Source organism: Stegostoma tigrinum, chromosome 31 (assembly GCF_030684315.1).
Source record: "Stegostoma tigrinum isolate sSteTig4 chromosome 31, sSteTig4.hap1, whole genome shotgun sequence".
NCBI lineage: Eukaryota > Metazoa > Chordata > Chondrichthyes > Orectolobiformes > Stegostomatidae > Stegostoma > Stegostoma tigrinum.
This window is the reverse complement of record NC_081384.1, coordinates 1141443-1158449: the sequence shown is the minus strand read 5'-3', so window position 1 is coordinate 1158449 and position 17007 is coordinate 1141443. Positions and strand designations below refer to the sequence as shown.

At 43.8% G+C, this 17007-nt stretch overlaps 2 protein-coding genes across 3 annotated transcripts in view; one reads left to right on the top strand and one right to left on the bottom strand.

Moving 5' to 3' along the window:
* Window positions 1–636, bottom strand: part of LOC125466459 (zinc finger protein Aiolos-like) — a 198992-nt gene extending 198356 nt beyond the window's left edge. For both annotated transcript variants that reach the window (XM_048560982.2, XM_059638785.1), the window contains exon 1: window positions 591–636. The gene's annotated coding sequence lies outside the window, so the exon portion shown is untranslated. The remainder of the gene's footprint in view (window positions 1–590) is intronic.
* LOC125466143 (zona pellucida-binding protein 2-like) overlaps window positions 1–17007 on the top strand; it is a 49399-nt gene that overhangs the window by 2967 nt on the left and 29425 nt on the right. Inside the window, exons 3-4 of the mRNA XM_059638652.1 lie at window positions 667–871; window positions 989–1216. Coding sequence (XP_059494635.1) covers window positions 667–871; window positions 989–1216 — 433 coding nt within the window. The remainder of the gene's footprint in view (window positions 1–666; window positions 872–988; window positions 1217–17007) is intronic.

Sequence of the window (17007 nt, the reverse complement as noted above, 5' to 3'; positions counted from 1 at the left end):
GTTTCATTGAAAAGGTGACACATCACCACCAATTTCCACACCACCGTTATTTACAATGCTCTCAAAGATATACAGTTATTCAAGTCACACTAATGCTGCGTTTCAGTCTTCATGACATTCGCCATTTAAAGTTTTATTCTTATTCTAAACAATAACGTAAAACTACAATTCTGATTCTAATATCCATTCAACAGATACTTATTACAATATCAACATCGTTAAAATTTCTACTCTATGAATAAGAATAGGACATTGTTTGCTCCGCTCTGAGCTGTCAATCGGTTGTATTCTACTGTTTACGTCTACTAACATCAGATCGCGTTTTCGTCACCGGATTCGTAAACGGAACTTCTAAAGGAAGGAATTAAAACAAAGCAAACAGCAACTGTACAGAATGATAATTAATCCTCACTCATTTATTTGGAAACGTGAAGTTTTCCATCTATTTTCGTATTCCTACACTTCAAATTTCAGCATCAAAAAATCTCACGAAATCCTGAAAAACACTCCAGCATGTGTCCTGAAAATATTCCCAATCCCTAATGTGTATATGTACGAGGAATGCTGCTCCATAGCTGTCTGACCTGTACCTTGCCGCTGTCCTGCTGATTCCACGTGGCTGCAGTGTCAAGCTGCTGTCGCTCTTTCACATGGATACACTCACAGGCGGGAGAATCCCTCCACGCACGCTTCCGCTCTTCCGTGACGCCAGCGCGTAGCTGGGATAGCGTGCGTGACGGCGCGACCAGGATTCGTGCGTCCCGGCGTCAGCGCGCAGGGAAACGGCCGTGCCCACGGCACGTGACCATGAGTGGAGGGCCGAACTGGAGGCGGGACCTCGCTAATCGGCGAGGCAAAGGCGTCAAGTTTTGTAGACGGCCTTCAAACGTCCATCCTGATTCTTAAATATGCCGAAATAGTTGTGGCAGAATTCATTGAAACGTCCATATGAACGTAATAAGAAGACACTGGTGAAAAATCGTCGAAGACCCAGCTAGCAACGAAGAGGCCGCCGCCATCACACACTCCGGGGTGGGGGGAGGGGGAAGCAGTTGTGGGCGGCGGCTGGAGACGGCGCGGCGCATGCTCGGAGTTTCCCGCCGCTGGTGGTGCGTGCGCACGGTGGATGTCGGTTGTTACGCGGCCATGAGGAGCTCGGAGGCTGGTACAGCGCTCCGACTGGCGGCACTGGCGATGGTGCTTTCCGCCAGGCCAGGTGAGAGGCCCCACCCGGGAGATCGCGGCCTGAGGCACGGTCACAGCAACTGCGAAGGAGTTTGAAAATAAACAGCTGAGCGCATCGACCTCGGCCCTTGAGCTCCCCACCCCCCAACAGGCTGACCAAACACCCGCCCCCCATCCCCCCAACAGGCTGACCAAACACCCGCCCCCCCCCAACAGGCTGACCAGACACCCATCCCCCAACAGGCTGACCAAACACCCGTCCCCCATCCCCCAACAGGCTGACCAAACACCCGTCCCCCCAGCAGGCTGACCAAACACCCGCCCCCCCCCCCCCAACAGGCTGACCAAACACCCGCCCCCCCCAACAGGCTGACCAAACACCCGCCCCCCCCCCCCAACGGGCTGACCAAACACCCGCCCCCCCCCCCAACGGGCTGACCAAACACCCGCCCCCCCCCCAACAGGCTGACCAAACACCTCCCACCCCACAAACAGGCTGACCAAACACCCGCCCCCCCCCAACAGGCTGACCAAACACCCGCCCCCCCCCCCAACAGGCTGACCAAACACCTCCCACCCCACAAACAGGCTGACCAAACACCCCCCACCCCACAAACAGGCTGACCAAACACCCGCCCCCCCCCCCAGCAGGCTGACCAAACACCCACCCCCCCAACAGGCTGACCAAACACCTCCCACCCCACAAACAGGCTGACCAAACACCCGCCCCCCAGCAGGCTGACCGAACACCCCCCACCCCCAAACAGGCTGACCAAACCTCACTGTCCCTACACAGGCTGACCAAACACCCCACCCCCAAACCAGGCTGACCAGACAGCCCCACTAACAAGGGAATCTTTGCCTTACCCCCTCCAATGACCAGGCTCCCCACCCAGACTGACCAAATTCCTCCCTCTGCACTGACAATGCCCTTTCTGACGAGAGCCTATGCTGACCCCAGGCCCCTCCCCACAGGCTGATCAGCTCCCTCCGCTGACCAGATTCCCCACCCAAGCTGATCACATTATACAGTCTCCAGTGACGTAGGCTGTTCTGGATTGACCCCTGCTGAACACAGACCCCTCCCCTACTGACAAGATAACCACTCCCACCCTGGCTGACCAGACTCCCTGAAACTTCAGGCCACCCCCTCCACCCACCCAAGGTTCACTAGACCTCTCCCTGCTGACCCCACCCCACATGGTCAGTGAAGTCTCTAAAGTGGTGGGGGGAGGAGGTTCACTCAGTGGATTAGGGATCTGGTCAGTTGGAACTTTGGTCAGCAAGGAGAGGAATGGGGCCTAGGTCAGTGGCGCATCTTGTCAGCAAAAGTGTGGTTCTGGTCAGCCTGGTCCATAGACCTTAGCCCCACTAAACAGACACCAATTCCAAACCTCTCACACCCCACTTCCAGAGCCCTATGTATCTGATCCCAATTTTTCTCTGCCCAGCCTCCAATTCCCAATTTACCAGACTCCCTCTGCTCAGACTCTCCTGACCAGATCTCAACCCCTACTGTCCAGTCCACCATCTCCAACTGTCCAGATCCTCACTTCCCAATTCCTCATGTTAGTGTCTTTTAAGTTGTATCTGGACAGGTACATGGACTGGCAGGGAGCAAAGGGATACAGATCCTTAGAAAATAGATGATAGGCTTAGACAGAGGATTTCAATCGGCGCAGACTTGGAGGGCCGAAGGGCCTGTTCCTGTGCTGTAATTTTCTTTGATCTTTGTTCTCACTGATCGGCCTCTTTTCTCCTGCTCAGTGTTGGGACCACAACTATTTGCGTTGTATGATCTGGAATAAGGAACTGAGGCATTGCTGCTAATTTTGCAGATGAAGAAAGATAGATGGAAGGACAGGTAGTGCTAAGGCAGCAAAGCTGCAAAACGACTCAAAGAATTGTAGAATCAGTACAGTGCAGATCATTGAGTCTGCATCTACCCTCCGAAGAGCATCCTGCCCAGATCCATCCTCCCATCTCATCCCTGTCACGCCACGTGAGGTTTTTACCATGGCCAGCCCATGGTAACCTGACCATCCCTGAATTCTGCAGTGTAATTTTTAGCATGGCTAACTCACTTAACCTAACCTAATCTTTGATCTCTAGGAGGAAACCCATGCAGACATGTGGTGAACCTGTGCACTCCACACAGGCAATTGTCCTGCTGGAATTAAACATGGGTCCTGGCACTGTGAGGCAGTATTGCCACCATGCCATCCAGGCTAGGAGAATGGGCAAAGATGTAGAAATTTTGAGATTGTACACTTTGTTCGGAAGATTACAGGCACAAACTATTTTCTAAATCATGAAAGGCTTCGGAAACACAAAGCATGAAAGGTCTTAGAGGTCCTATTTCAGGATTCTCTTAAGGTTAACTTGCAGGTTCAGTTGGCAGTTAGGAAAGCATGTGCAATGTTATTTTGAGAGAGCAAGAATACAAGAACAGAAATGTCCTACTGAGGATGTATAAATCTCTGGTCAGACCATATTTGGAATATTGTGAGCAGTTTGGCATCCTGTATTTAAAAAAACACGTGCTGGTCTTGCAGAGGGTCCAGAGGACGTTTACAAGAATGGTCCCAGGGATGAACGGTTTGTCATATGAGGAGCAGCTGAGTACTCTGGGTCTGTACTTGCTGGAGTTTCAGAAGGATGAAATAAGCCTCTGATTGAAACGTGTAGAATATTGAGGATCCTGGATAGAGTATTGTCCAGGAGCAGATATTTCCAATAGTAGAAGAGATTATGACTCAGTTTTGGAGTGAAGGGATGAGCCTTTACCACTGAGATGAGAAATTTCTTCAGCTAAATTTTGGTGAATTTGTGGAACCCATTGCTGCAGAAAACAATGGAAGTCAAGTTATTGAGTGTATTTACGTCAACGTAGATGGTTCTTGATTAATAAGGGATCAAAGGTTATGGACAAGTAGGGGATTCGGGTTGAGAAACATATCAATCATAACTGAATGATATAGCACATGGGCTGAATGGCCTAATACTCCTCAATTTCATAGTCTTATGCCATGTATGCATTCTCCCATTGCCCAGTCTGCAATTCCCTTCTGCGCAATCTTCCATCCCTGATTGTCCAGACCCCACTGTTAAATCCTCCTCTGCTCAGTCTGAATTTTCCCACTGCCCCATCTGCCATGCCATCCTTTCATTACCCAATTCCTCGATTTCCATCTTCCCAATTCTCTACTGCCTAACTTCCTCCCTGCTATCAACCATTCTCTGACTGCCCAGTCCTTCAGTACCCATTTTAACATCACCCAGTCCCTCACACACCTATCACCCATTGTACAAAAGTCCACCGTCCAATCTTTCATTTCCCAATCGCTGTTCTACCACTACTTAATCCTCCATTGCTCCTCTTCATATTTCGATATTGTCCATACTTTCATCCCTATCCCCTCTTCCCCAGCATCCTACACTCCATTCTTCCATTTTCACTCTTCTCAATTTCCCCGTTTCCACTGTCTCTTTCCATCTCCAATGTCTTCCCCATCTCCCCATTCTGTTTTCTCTGCATTCACCCTCCTCTGATTCCTCTCCTCATCCACTGTCTGTACCCATCACCTCAGTGCGCCTTTTCTCCAGTTTAGCACATTAGGAAATGTGCTTCAGTTTTATGAATAGATCTTATGAAAATGTCAGTATTCTTGGCATTTGATTTGTGTGCTAGAACATAGAACATAGAACAGTACAGCACAGAACAGGCCCTTCAGCCCACAATGTTGTGCCGACCATTGATCCTCCTGGATGCACCCTCAAATTTCTGTGACCATATGCATGTCCAGCAGTCTCTTAAATGAGCCCAATGACCTTGCTTCCACAACTGCTGCTGGCAACGCATTCCATGCTCTCACAACTCTCTGCGTAAAGAACCTGCCTCTGACATCCCCTCTATACTTTCCACCAACCAGCTTAAAACTATGACCCCTCATGCTAGCCATTTCTGCCCTGGGAAATAGTCTCTGGCTATCGACTCTATCTATGCCTCTCATTATCTTGTATACCTCAATTAGGTCCCCTCTCCTCCTCCTTTTCTCCAATGAAAAGAGACCGAGCTCAGTCAACCTCTCTTCATAAGATAAGCCCTCCAGTCCAGGCAGCATCCTGGTAAACCTCCTCTGAACCCTCTCCAAAGCATCCACATCTTTCCTATAATAGGGCGCCCAGAACTGGACGCAGTATTCCAAGTGCTGTTCATGTTTGATCAGTCAGAATTCACTGCAGATCTTTCAGTGGTTATCCCCCAGAAACCTACCTAGTTTGTTAGGCCAGGCAACATCAGAGGAGCAAGAAAGTTGACGTTTCGGGTCAGAAAATTTTCTGAAGAAGGGTCTCGACCCAAACATCAACTTTCTTGCTCCTCTGCTGCCTGGCCTGCTGTGTTCCTCCAGCTCCACGCTGTGTTATCTCTGACTCCAGCATTGACAGTTCTTACTGTCTCTACCTAGCTTGTCATTGTTTCTGTGATAAAGGACATATAACTGTATTTTATCTAAATTGAGAGAAACTGAAAGAAGGAACTGATCATTTTTTGTGGGTATCCATTCCCATCTACTGAAATGTAACATGTCCAACCTGACATCTGCTGACTTACAGTTGTTCCTTTTGCTTCTCTGCAATACATGCAAAATCAAAATATTACCACCAAAAGAAAAGAGGGACTACCAATCATTATTTTAATGATTCATTCATTGCCGGGTACAGATGAGTGCAGTGTACGCAGTGCCATTTGTACAATTGGGATAGAATCTCTTTTGAATGCTTAAGTAGCCTTCCAGCCACTTCAGATGGGCTTACATCCCATTCAATTATAGGAGACAATAAGGACTGCAGATGCTGGAAATCAGAGTCTATAAATGTGAGGCTGGAAAAGGACAGTAGGTCAGACAGCATCCGAGGAGCAGGAAAATCATCATTTCGTCCAAAACATTGACTTTCCTGCTCCTTGGATGCTGTCAGACCTGCTGTGCTTTTCCAGCCTCACACCTATAGACTCACCCAGTTATGGACCAGTTTAAACTTTGAGTTAGGCAACTTTAAGTAAGTAACTGTCGTTTCTAAACCTGACCTGCTCTTCTGTGTATTTAGAATTTACACGTGTCACCTCCAAGACTCACTAGACATCTTCAACTTCTTTTAAAAATCTATATAAAATCCTGCAGGTAATGAAATTACAATGGTTACTGTTTGTTATTAAAACAGGTAGAGCTACTAGTGTAATTGACATCACACGTATTGAACATATCCAAGAGGTTTATGGCAACAGCAACAGACCAGGTAACTAAAAGCAAGAATAGGAGAAGCATCGTAGTGACTGGCAGAAGTCATCTTGGTGAGAATGGTACATGATGCAAAATCTGAAAATAAAAATAACTAAATAGCGTAACAAATCAATGGTAGATAGGAAACTTAGGAAGATTTTTTCAGGGTTAATGATTTATTGGGACAAAGAATGGAGGCAGTTCAGGCAATGCGACCTGTTTAAATTATTTGATGTAAAGCAATACCCAAATCTTCCACCTCAAAAAATATGAATGCGTTGGATTCTGCTTCTTAAATATTATCGCATCTGATCCTTGTTATTTAACAATGTACTTTCACATATGATCAATTTTACTAATTCTAATTTGTTAATCCTTTATTGAACTTTCACATCAACTGCATTGAGTGTCTACCATGACACTGCTGGCAGCAAAACAGAATTGTTGATACTAAATCAACAACTGTGCTGCTGCCTCAATTCCACATTATTACCTCAGTGCCCGCATTGTCTTGGTATCCTTGGTATTTTGTTTACTGTTTGTTCTGTTGTAGCAGTTTTTGTCTTACAGTATGTCAGAACAGCCCGATATTTGTGCTGATAAATCAATAACTGCTAATGTATTTGTATCTCACTCATGCCTTTTTAACTGTATATTTCAGTTCACATGTTTGACAAACAGCTCGAGAGTGGCAGTATTGGTCACAATTATTTGGAGCTGTTGTATTCATCAGTCAAACAACGCTGAAATTCTTCATATCCTAGACGCAGACTTGCCTGATAATGTTTTTTCAGAGATGTAGATAATAAAACATGCAGGCAAAAAAATCTGAGGTTTCATTTCCAGTGTGCCATGTTGACAGATTTCAGCTGGAACAGTTGCATACAGTTACCCTCAGCGTTGCTAGGTCAATTGTTCACAATTGCCATTCGGTGACCTCTGCTGGAACATGTGTATGTTTCAAGTCAGGGAGAGAAGAATAATGAACAAAAACAAAGTTAGCTGGAAAAGCTCAGCTGGTCTGGCAGCCTCTGTGAAGGAAAAAAGAGTTTACGTTTCGCATCCGCTGGGTCCTGATTTATTGCATCTGCAGTTCTTTCGGTTCTTATTTAGAGAGGAGAATAATGTCAGGATGACTTAGCCTGCTGCTGACATGTTGCTGTTCAGGCTGAGACAAAAAAAGTGGCATGGGGACCTTTAGAACTGTTCTCTAGGGCAAGATATCCCTGTTTCCTGACAGTTTACAAACATGGAAGCGTTTGAAGGAGGAAAACCCGTGGCATGTGAACATGGCAAAGCCTACCAGATCCCCTGGCAATCAGGCAGTTGACTGGTTCTCTGTAGGCTTTCTACTGGAATTAAGAACCAGAATGAGGAAAGTTTTGTTGCTAAGAGCCAGAATGTAGGATTGCTCATGAGAAAAGTGTGTTTTGTTGAATGAGGGCAGCTCTGCTGTGTTGTCACAGAGAGGGGCAAGCTAGTCCGAAGCAAGAGCATAAAGGTGGCTCTCAGCAGTACCACCCACTGAGAAAGGATGCCCAACACCCAGTCAATAATTGACCACTTTTGCACCTTAACTAGTGACTGAGCGAAAGACAGAGCTTGGCCCTTTGGTCCAGAATTTAATTCAGGCAAAAGTAAGAAGGGGCAGGGCTTTGGATGACCAATAAGCCCACCTAATTATGTTCCCATTTCTAGATCCAGAGCATTGCAGTGTGAATTAGTATTTTCAGTGTGCACAAACTGGAAATGGGGAGAGAATTTGTGCAAAGAGATGTAGCTTATGATATTTTTCAACTTTTGGTTTATCAGGTACAAGATACATGTAATCCTACAATGCTATTTTTGATAATCTTCAATGACTCTTTTGTAGTAAAAGTTTATGTGAAGATGTACCATGATAGTCCAGCTCTTCTCTGTACAACTCAGGAGCTTGCAGAAATAGAATTAGTCGATCCATATTTCATATGGGTGGGCCCATCAGGAAGAAATATAAAAGGTGAGATACATTATTTATTCTCTGGGATCAGTATAAACTGAACACAAGCAGTCAATTGTTCTGGCATTAAACAAATTTACAGTTTTATGTGTGATTTGGGAACTGGCAATGCCATTAACATCCAGGGGAGAAATCCATAGGGTCTACGTTGATTGCATTTGCTATTTTATATGTTGTGTGGGGTGTTTGACCAAACGTTGTCTGTTACCCATTTTGGCTCATGTTAATTTTTGGATGTTACGATAAAATTCTACCTTTTCACAGACTAAGCCTTTTCTCGTCAATAAAGTTTGCATGTTTGCTTGAGTTTTATTTTTAATAAACTGGTTATTCTTTGTTGGCAATGGAAATTTGGCTGAATTGTTTCGAATATAAACCAGATACAGTCTGAGACCTATTAAATAGCTAAATCATCAATTTGGTTAAATTTTAAATTTATTATGACCAGTGAAAATTGGGACTAGAAAAAAAATCGGTGTACACTTCCAACCTTGGCTGTAATAGTTTGTTTTACCCACTTATAGCATCTTATAAAGCACGATCTTGTCTAAGCAAGAAACCAATGTTCTTGAGAGATACTCCAGCCATTATGTTTGTCAAAGTTATTCATACTTTGCGAGATTTCCTCTCTGCCATCTACGTTTTCACAAATTTAGTCATGAACCACAATTGTGACTGAAAACCTGTGTTTTAATTATGTAAAGCTTTAGTGAACTTATTAAACACAAAGTATTTATTTAGGAAAAGAAGGCTGACAAAATGCTGATAGAGCAAGGTGGTAGAGATAATCATGGAACTAATCAGCAGTTGGAACTTGAAAGGCTGGCTATGCTGAGATAAATAAGTCACTAGTTTTGGATGGCAGACATCATATTTTTAAATGAAGTTGGAATGGAGACAGTGCAAGGACTTGCCCTATTCTTTCCATGTGCCCTAGGTATTTGGGAAATCTCAGAAAATTGGAGAGAGCAAATATGAAACCCTTCTTTGAGAAAGGGTTGAAGGACAATCTTAAACAAGGTCAGTTAGTTTGATGATAATAATGGGTAAGATTTTAGAACCTGTAATTGTGGGAAAAGATTAAAAACACACATGAAAAAGTTTGAGTTTATTAAGAAGAACCGTGCAGATTTGTAAGAGATAGTGTGTTATACTAATCAAATTAGATTTTTAAATGAATTGACAGTGAAGATTAATGAAGAGATTGCACTGGAAATTGACTACATGGATATTACAGAGCATTTGTCAAAGTACCACATAAAGTCCTGGTTAACACGGTTGTGGTTCATGCAATAGGTGATCCACTAAAACTTGGATAGAAATAACATTATCTTAAGAATAGAAAAAAATCAGGTCATGGTCGCAGATTATCGGTTTGATGTGGTAAACAGTGTTGTTTCCAAGGTTCAATGCCAGGACTGCTTTTCTTGATACTATATCAATGACTTGTCCAAGTTGCCAGTTCTTTAATTGCCAAGTCCAAAAGTTCTTGTTCTGGTTCCCTCACCTCTCCACCTTTATAAAACGTAAAACAGTACAGCACAGTACAGGCTCTTTGGCCCACAATGTGGTGCAAAACTTTTACCTGAAACCTAAGGTCTATCTAGCCTCCACTGCTACCTTATACTATCATCTATATGCCTATCTAATAGCTGCTTAAATGCCTGTAATGAGGCCGACTCCACTACCGTCTCCGGCAATGCATTCCATGCCGCTACCACTTCTGAGTAAAGAACCTACCTCTGACATCTCCCCTTTATCTACCTCCACTCACTTTAAACTATGTCCCCACGTAAAAGCCACCCCACCCCCCCAGGAAAAAGTCTCTGGCTGTCTACTCTATCTATAACTCTGATCATTTTGTACACCTCAATCAAGTCACCTCTCATCCTTCGTTGTTCTAAAGAGAAAAGCCCTAGCTCTCTCAGCCTTTCCTCGTAAGACCTTCCATCCATTCCAGGCCACATCCTGGTAAATCTCCTCTGCACCTTTTCCAATGCTTCCACATCTTCCCTGTAATGAGGTGACCAGAACAGGACATAATACTCCAGATGTAAGCTGGAGCATAACTTCTTGGCTCTTGATCTCAATCCCTCTAGTAATGAAAGCTCGCTTCTCACTATCTGACTTTTCTTCAAATCACTGCTTAAGACAAAATGTTTGGTCACCTGACCTATGAGCGGAATTTACCAGATGCAGAAGCAGTGGGAAACACATAGTGCTTCGGATGGGTTGTCTTGACTGTTGCCACTGTCAGGCTTTCCTCAAATTTTGGTGCTGAAGTGGAGAAATTTGTGCACTCAGTGCTAACCCCAAGTCAGCAGCTTTCAATTACAACCAGTATGATGGGTAACAGTGCCAGGAATACACTCAGGGAGAAACTTAAGGATTGCCGAGGGACCGAGGCCCAGGTAACTGAATGTGGCTAGAGGATATGAGGAGAGATTGTGTGAGCGTGTGGGTGGGGAAGGTAAGGGAGGGATGGTTTTCAATGGTCACTCTCTTCTCAATGCTGGATTTGTCTGCCAGACGTCTGGAGGTAGAGGAAAACATGCCATTCACATTTAATCCCTGAACTATCACTAAACTTTGATGAGCTCAGGAATGGCTGGTGCCAACTGGCTCAGTAATGCTCAACAGGAGCAATATATACCATCTACAAGACACTCAGCAGAAATTTACCATGGCTCCTAAAACAGCTGTTCCCAAACCCAAGCCTACAACCTTCTACAAAGTCAAGGGCAGTGGATACAGGTGAACTATTTGCAAGTTCCCCTCCAAGCCACTCACCATCCTGACTTCGAAATATATGGTTATTCCTTCCATGTCGCCAGGTCACAATGCTGGAACTCCCCAATACCATTTTGGAGGGACCCACACTAAATGGACTGGACAGGTTCAAGAAGGCAACTCATCACTACCTTCCCAAGGTCAACTTGGGACAGGTAATGAAAGACACGCACATCCAATGAATCAATACCTAAAAATGAACTATTGACAAAATACCATGAACAGACATGTTTCTTCCATGGACCCATTCATGCTTCTATCTTAATCACTGGATTCTTCTGTCTATCACAGTAGGATAAATATAGACCAAAAAATTTTAGCTTCCATCATCTGATTGTTACATTTGAAATCTTTCATAGACTAAAATTTTATTTTTGTAAAGGATATATAGTGATCTGAAAAAGCATGAGCACAGTAAAAGCCAAGCCAATGTGAAATTGCCATTTTTTCTAACGACATCAAAATCAGGCACCTGCAAGTCAGCAAATTTTAATTCACATTTATTTGAAATTTCATATTTTGGAAGATGAAAGTGTCGCATGGTTTGCTGGCATTGGAAGACAATAGAGCTAGACTTGGGAATATATTTCAGTAGCTGCTAGGCAGAACAGAGAGTAGAAAAAATGAATTTGAAACAAAAAAACTGGAAGTTCCTCTTTCTCCATTTCTCTCAGCCACTCCAAAGACAACACACAGTGGAAAAGCAAATTGAGAAAACATCCATGTATCATGAAATCCAAGTTATCTACAAATTTTGCCACAAATCAATAACTAAACAACTGTGGTCTCCTGCGAAAAAAAATTAACAGTTCAAAGACTCCAAGTACTTTTGAATTGTGTAGCCTTTGTGTATAGCAGACACGCATTCCTTTTAAACCTTATACCTATGTGTGTGTGTTTGATGTTACGTTTTAGTTTTCTTGGAGTCAATGAGTTTGAGCTAAAGGGAGAGGCTGATTATGCTGGGGCTATTTTCCATGGAGCATCAGAGGCTGAGGGGTGACCTTATAGAGGTTTATAAAATCCTGAGGGCATGGATAGGGTAAATAGGTAATGTCTTTTCCCTGGGGTGGGGTGTCCAAAAGTAGAGGGTATAGGTGAAAGGGGAAAGATACAAAAGAGACTTAAGGGGCAATTTTTTCACGCAGAGGGTGGTGCATATATTGAATGAGCTGCCAGACGAAGTGGTGGAGGCTGGTACAATTACAATTTTTAAAAGGCATCTGGATGGGGATATGAGGGATTTAGAGGGATATGTGCTAAATGCTGGCAAATGGGACTAGATTTATACAGGATATCTGGTCGGCATGGATGAGTTGGACCAAAGGTTCTGTTTCCGTGCTGTATATCCCTGACAATGGGTAGTAAATTGCCTCTGTTATATTCCTCTCAAGCAAACCTTGTAATTAGCTTGTTAATTTTGACTATCACTGTGTTTTAATTGACATGGTAGCTACATATTGAAAATAAATAAAATTCTGTGACCAACTAACAGGATTAGTAAGAGGAAAACTGATTCATTCTTCCTCACCTGATTGTGGCTCACCACTGGGAGACTAATGTGCAGATTCTCCTTCAATGAAGAGCTACAACATGCTATATTAAATCCAGCTCAGGTCTCTTTATTGGGCTCAGTGTCATACTTTGTTTCATAACATTGCCTTGGGCCATTTCTTTACATTAAAAATGCTAAATACATATAAGTTGTTGTTAGAATGCAGGGCAAAATATGCTGATGATGTGGAACTTTAAGGAGAGTCCAATGTGATATGAATTGAATTTAACAGGTCACATATGATAGCAGAATGGGCACATGAATAGCAAGTGGAATTTAACATCAGGACATGAGTGAATACATTTTTTGCAATGGGATTAGGGCAGAGCAATGTAGATGTAATGGAAATGGAAAGAACTGAGGATCTGTGAATCAGAAACAAAAACAGAAATTGCTGGAAAAGCTCAGCAGGTCTGGTGGCATCTGTGGGGAGAAATCAGAGTTATGTTTCGGATCCAGTGACCCTTCCTCAGAACCGACGGTAGCTCGGAAAATGTCGGTTTATATGCAAAAGTAAGGGTGGCCAGAGGGGTAAGGAGTAAACAGTAGGTGTGGATAGAACCCAAAGGGAGAGAAGAACAAAAACAGAAGTTGGTGGAAAAGATCAGCAGGTCTGAGGAAGGGTCACCAGACCCAAACGTTAACTCTGAATTTTTTCTTCACAGATGCTTCACAGACCTGCTGAGCTTTTCAGACAACTTCCGTTTTTGTTCCTGATTTACAGCATCCGCATTTCTTTCAGTTTTTATTAAGAGAGAGAAAAACAGTTGGACAGACAAAGGAGTGAATAACGAGCCAGCTAGGACAGTGAATACATATCAGTAGGATCTGTTAATGGCTAACAATGGGTCATGTCTAATAGCAGACTATGTGATAACGAGGCCTGGTGTGTGAGTGTTGGAATAAGGGCATGGGACAGCTCAAGACTCAAAGTTGTTAAGCTCGTTATTGAGTCCAGAAGGCTGCAAGGGTCCCAGGTGTAAAATAAGGCCCTCTTCTTCCAGCTTGTATTGAGCTTCGCTGGAGCACTGCTGCAAGCCTGAGACAGAGATATTGGCCAGGGAATGGGGTGATCTTTTTTTGTGGACAGAGCATGCGTATTCTGCGAAGCGGTCTCCCAGTCTATGTTTCGTTTCCCCAGTGTAGAAGAGACTACGGTGTGACTGTAGTAGAGTAGATTGAGTGAAGTGCAGGTAAAGTGCTCCTTCACCTGGAAGCTGTGTTTGGGCCTTTGGATACTGAGGTGGGAAGAAATAAACAAACGGGTGTTACATCTTCTGCAGTTGCAGGGGAAGGTGCTGTAGCCGTTAGTGGGGAGTGAAGGAAGAATGGACCAGGGTGTCCCAGAGGAAACAGTCTCCGTGGGAATTATGTGCCTGGTCGTGGCATCTTGCCAGAGGTGGCAGAATTGGCAGCTAATGATCCTCTGGATGTGTTTGCTGATGGGATAGTAGGTAAGGACAAGGGTAATCCTATCACTTTTACTGGAGGGAAGGGGGGTGAAGGCTGAAGTGTGGGAGATGGGTCAGACCCGGCTGAGGGCCCTGTCAGAAATGGGTCATCGACGGTGTTGGGGCGTCTTCGGTTGAGAAGAAGGTGGACATTTCGGAGGCTCCCTCGTCAAAGTTGGCATCATTGGAACAGATGCATTGGAGACAGAGGAACTGGGAGAATGGAATAGAGTATTTACAGGAATCATGGTGAAATGGCCCATTTCTGTAGAATGTACAGGGACAGAGAAGAAGGCTTTGAAGATGGCATGACATTTTGAAATGCTTAGTAAAGAATTTGGTATCTTGGGTTTCGTAAGTAAAGGTATTGAGGATAACACCAGGACTAATGCTGAACTTTTACCTGGCCAGATGACAAACATTGCATCCATTCCTGGTCACGGGAAGGCCAGTGAGGGTCATTTAGAGGGTGTAGAGAAGATTTAGCGGAATGGTTCTGTAAATTAGTGGTTTTAGCTACAGTGTTACAATTGTTATTCTGTTCTTTGTGACAGGAAATTTAGGGGAAATTTGGCATATGTGGGATTATGATAGTATTAGATGAGGTTAGAAAATCTGTTTTACACAGATTTAAGTACTTGGGCCCAACATGCCGATAAAATCTTTGGAAGACCATTTTTATATAGTGAGTTGTAATGAATCTGCCTCTACAAGAATATTAGCGGTAGAAATGATCAGTGATTTCAGGCAAAAATTAAATGGTCATTTGGAGGAAATAAACTTGCCAGTATTTATCCCTAATTACCACGGTAGTGAGTGACTTGCTAGGCTATTTGAAGGCAGCTAAGAGTCAACCACATTGCAGTAGATCTGCAGTCATATGTAAACTAAACTAATAAGGATGTCAAATTTCGCTGAAGGCCTTTAGTGAACGAGATTGTTTTTTTACAACAGACGCACTATATGTTACATGTGGTCACCATTGGGCCCGTTTTTAATTCCAGATTTTCGTTGAATTCAAATTTCATCATCTTCCAAATCTGCAACCACTTCCATCTGGAAGGACTAGGGCGGCAGATACATGGGTTCCTCTCTAAGTCACTCAACAGTTTAACCTTTTAAAAAATAGAATGATTGGTGCAGAAAGAGGCCATTCAATCTATTGAGACCACACCAAACCCCTGAAGAGCATCCCACTCAGACCCCTACCCTATCTCTCTAACCATACACCTACCACAGCTAATTCACCCAACTTGCACATCCTTGGACACCACAAGGCAATTTTACCAAGGCCAGTCCACTAAATCTGCATATATTTGGACCGTGGGAGGAAACCTGAGCGCCTGCACAGACACCAGAAGACAGTGCAAATTCCACGCAGTCATCCAAGGCTGGAAACAAACCCAAGCCCCTAATGCTGTGCCACCTTGGAAAAATATCACCATTCCTTCAGTGTCACTAGGTCCAAATCGTGGAATTCCCTTCATAAGAGCATTGTAGGTTGGCATACAGCACATGGACAGCAGCGATTCAAGAAGGCAGCTCACCACCATCTTCTCATGAGCTACTAGGGATGGACAGTAAATTTTGGACTAGCCAGCAGCACACATTTCCCCACCAGTAAATTTTTTAAAATCTGCCACTGGTGACATTTAAACCTGTGCCCCCAGAACATTAGAGCCTGGTGTTCTAGATTACTTGTCCCAGAATTTAGAAAAATGAGAGGTAATCTCATTGAAACATCCAGGATTTCAAAATTTTTTGACAAGGTGGACCCTGAAAGGTTTCCCCTAGTTGCAGAATCCAAAACGTGGGCATAGTCTAAGGATAAGTGCTGATCCTTGAAAAGAGAGTTATTAATCCTTGGATTTCTCTATTCCAGAGATTGGTGGATGTGTCATCATTTAAGTATTTAAAGCTTCAATAGTCAGATTTATTGTTCTTTCTCAGAATGAAGGATTTGGAGTTTCTGGGGCTGGTGGGTGACATTCAGGGACAGAAGCAAGTTTAGCAGATCTCGCTGCTTGGTGGAAAGGGATGCATGGCAGTAAAACCTTCCCTAAGGTCTCCCTTTTCCATATCAGTCGACTACACCCCTTTTTAAGTTTGGTCCTTACCTGTGTGGTCCCGTCACTTGATCACTACCTATCCAACATCCCAATGCCTCCTGTTTCCTCTTTGCTGTGAGACCACCACTACCATAACCACTACGCCCTGTCCCATATCTGATTCAGGGTGCAGGATCTGGGAACGGCTTGTCCCAGCCCTTGCCTGCTATCACTGAGTCTGTTAGAGGTCTTTAAACGTGGGATGGAAGTCCTGACTCCAGTTAATTAATGATCCTTGATTATTAATCATTTTTCTGTGGTCAGTGGAAGTACATATCACATGAAGCCTTCAGAAACTCTGCCATCCGAAAAATATTGCCCAATGATGCAGTAGCAAAGTGCTGTGAAACATGAGTTATGACACCCTCAAGTGCTCAAAGTGTGCATAGCATCTCATTTGATCTTGAATTTCATTTAAAAACTAAACTTTTTCCTGTCATGTTCAAAGTTTCCTATGAGATTTGTTTGTGAAATACCATGCAACAGCTTCACATTCTACCACAAGATTTCTTCTTTGGACTTAGAGAATGTAACAGTCCAAGATATAAGTACAGAGAGGAATTTTTAAAAGGAATGTGCTGTATTTTCACAAGATACTAACAATTACCTGTATTCAACAATTTTTCACATAGCAAAA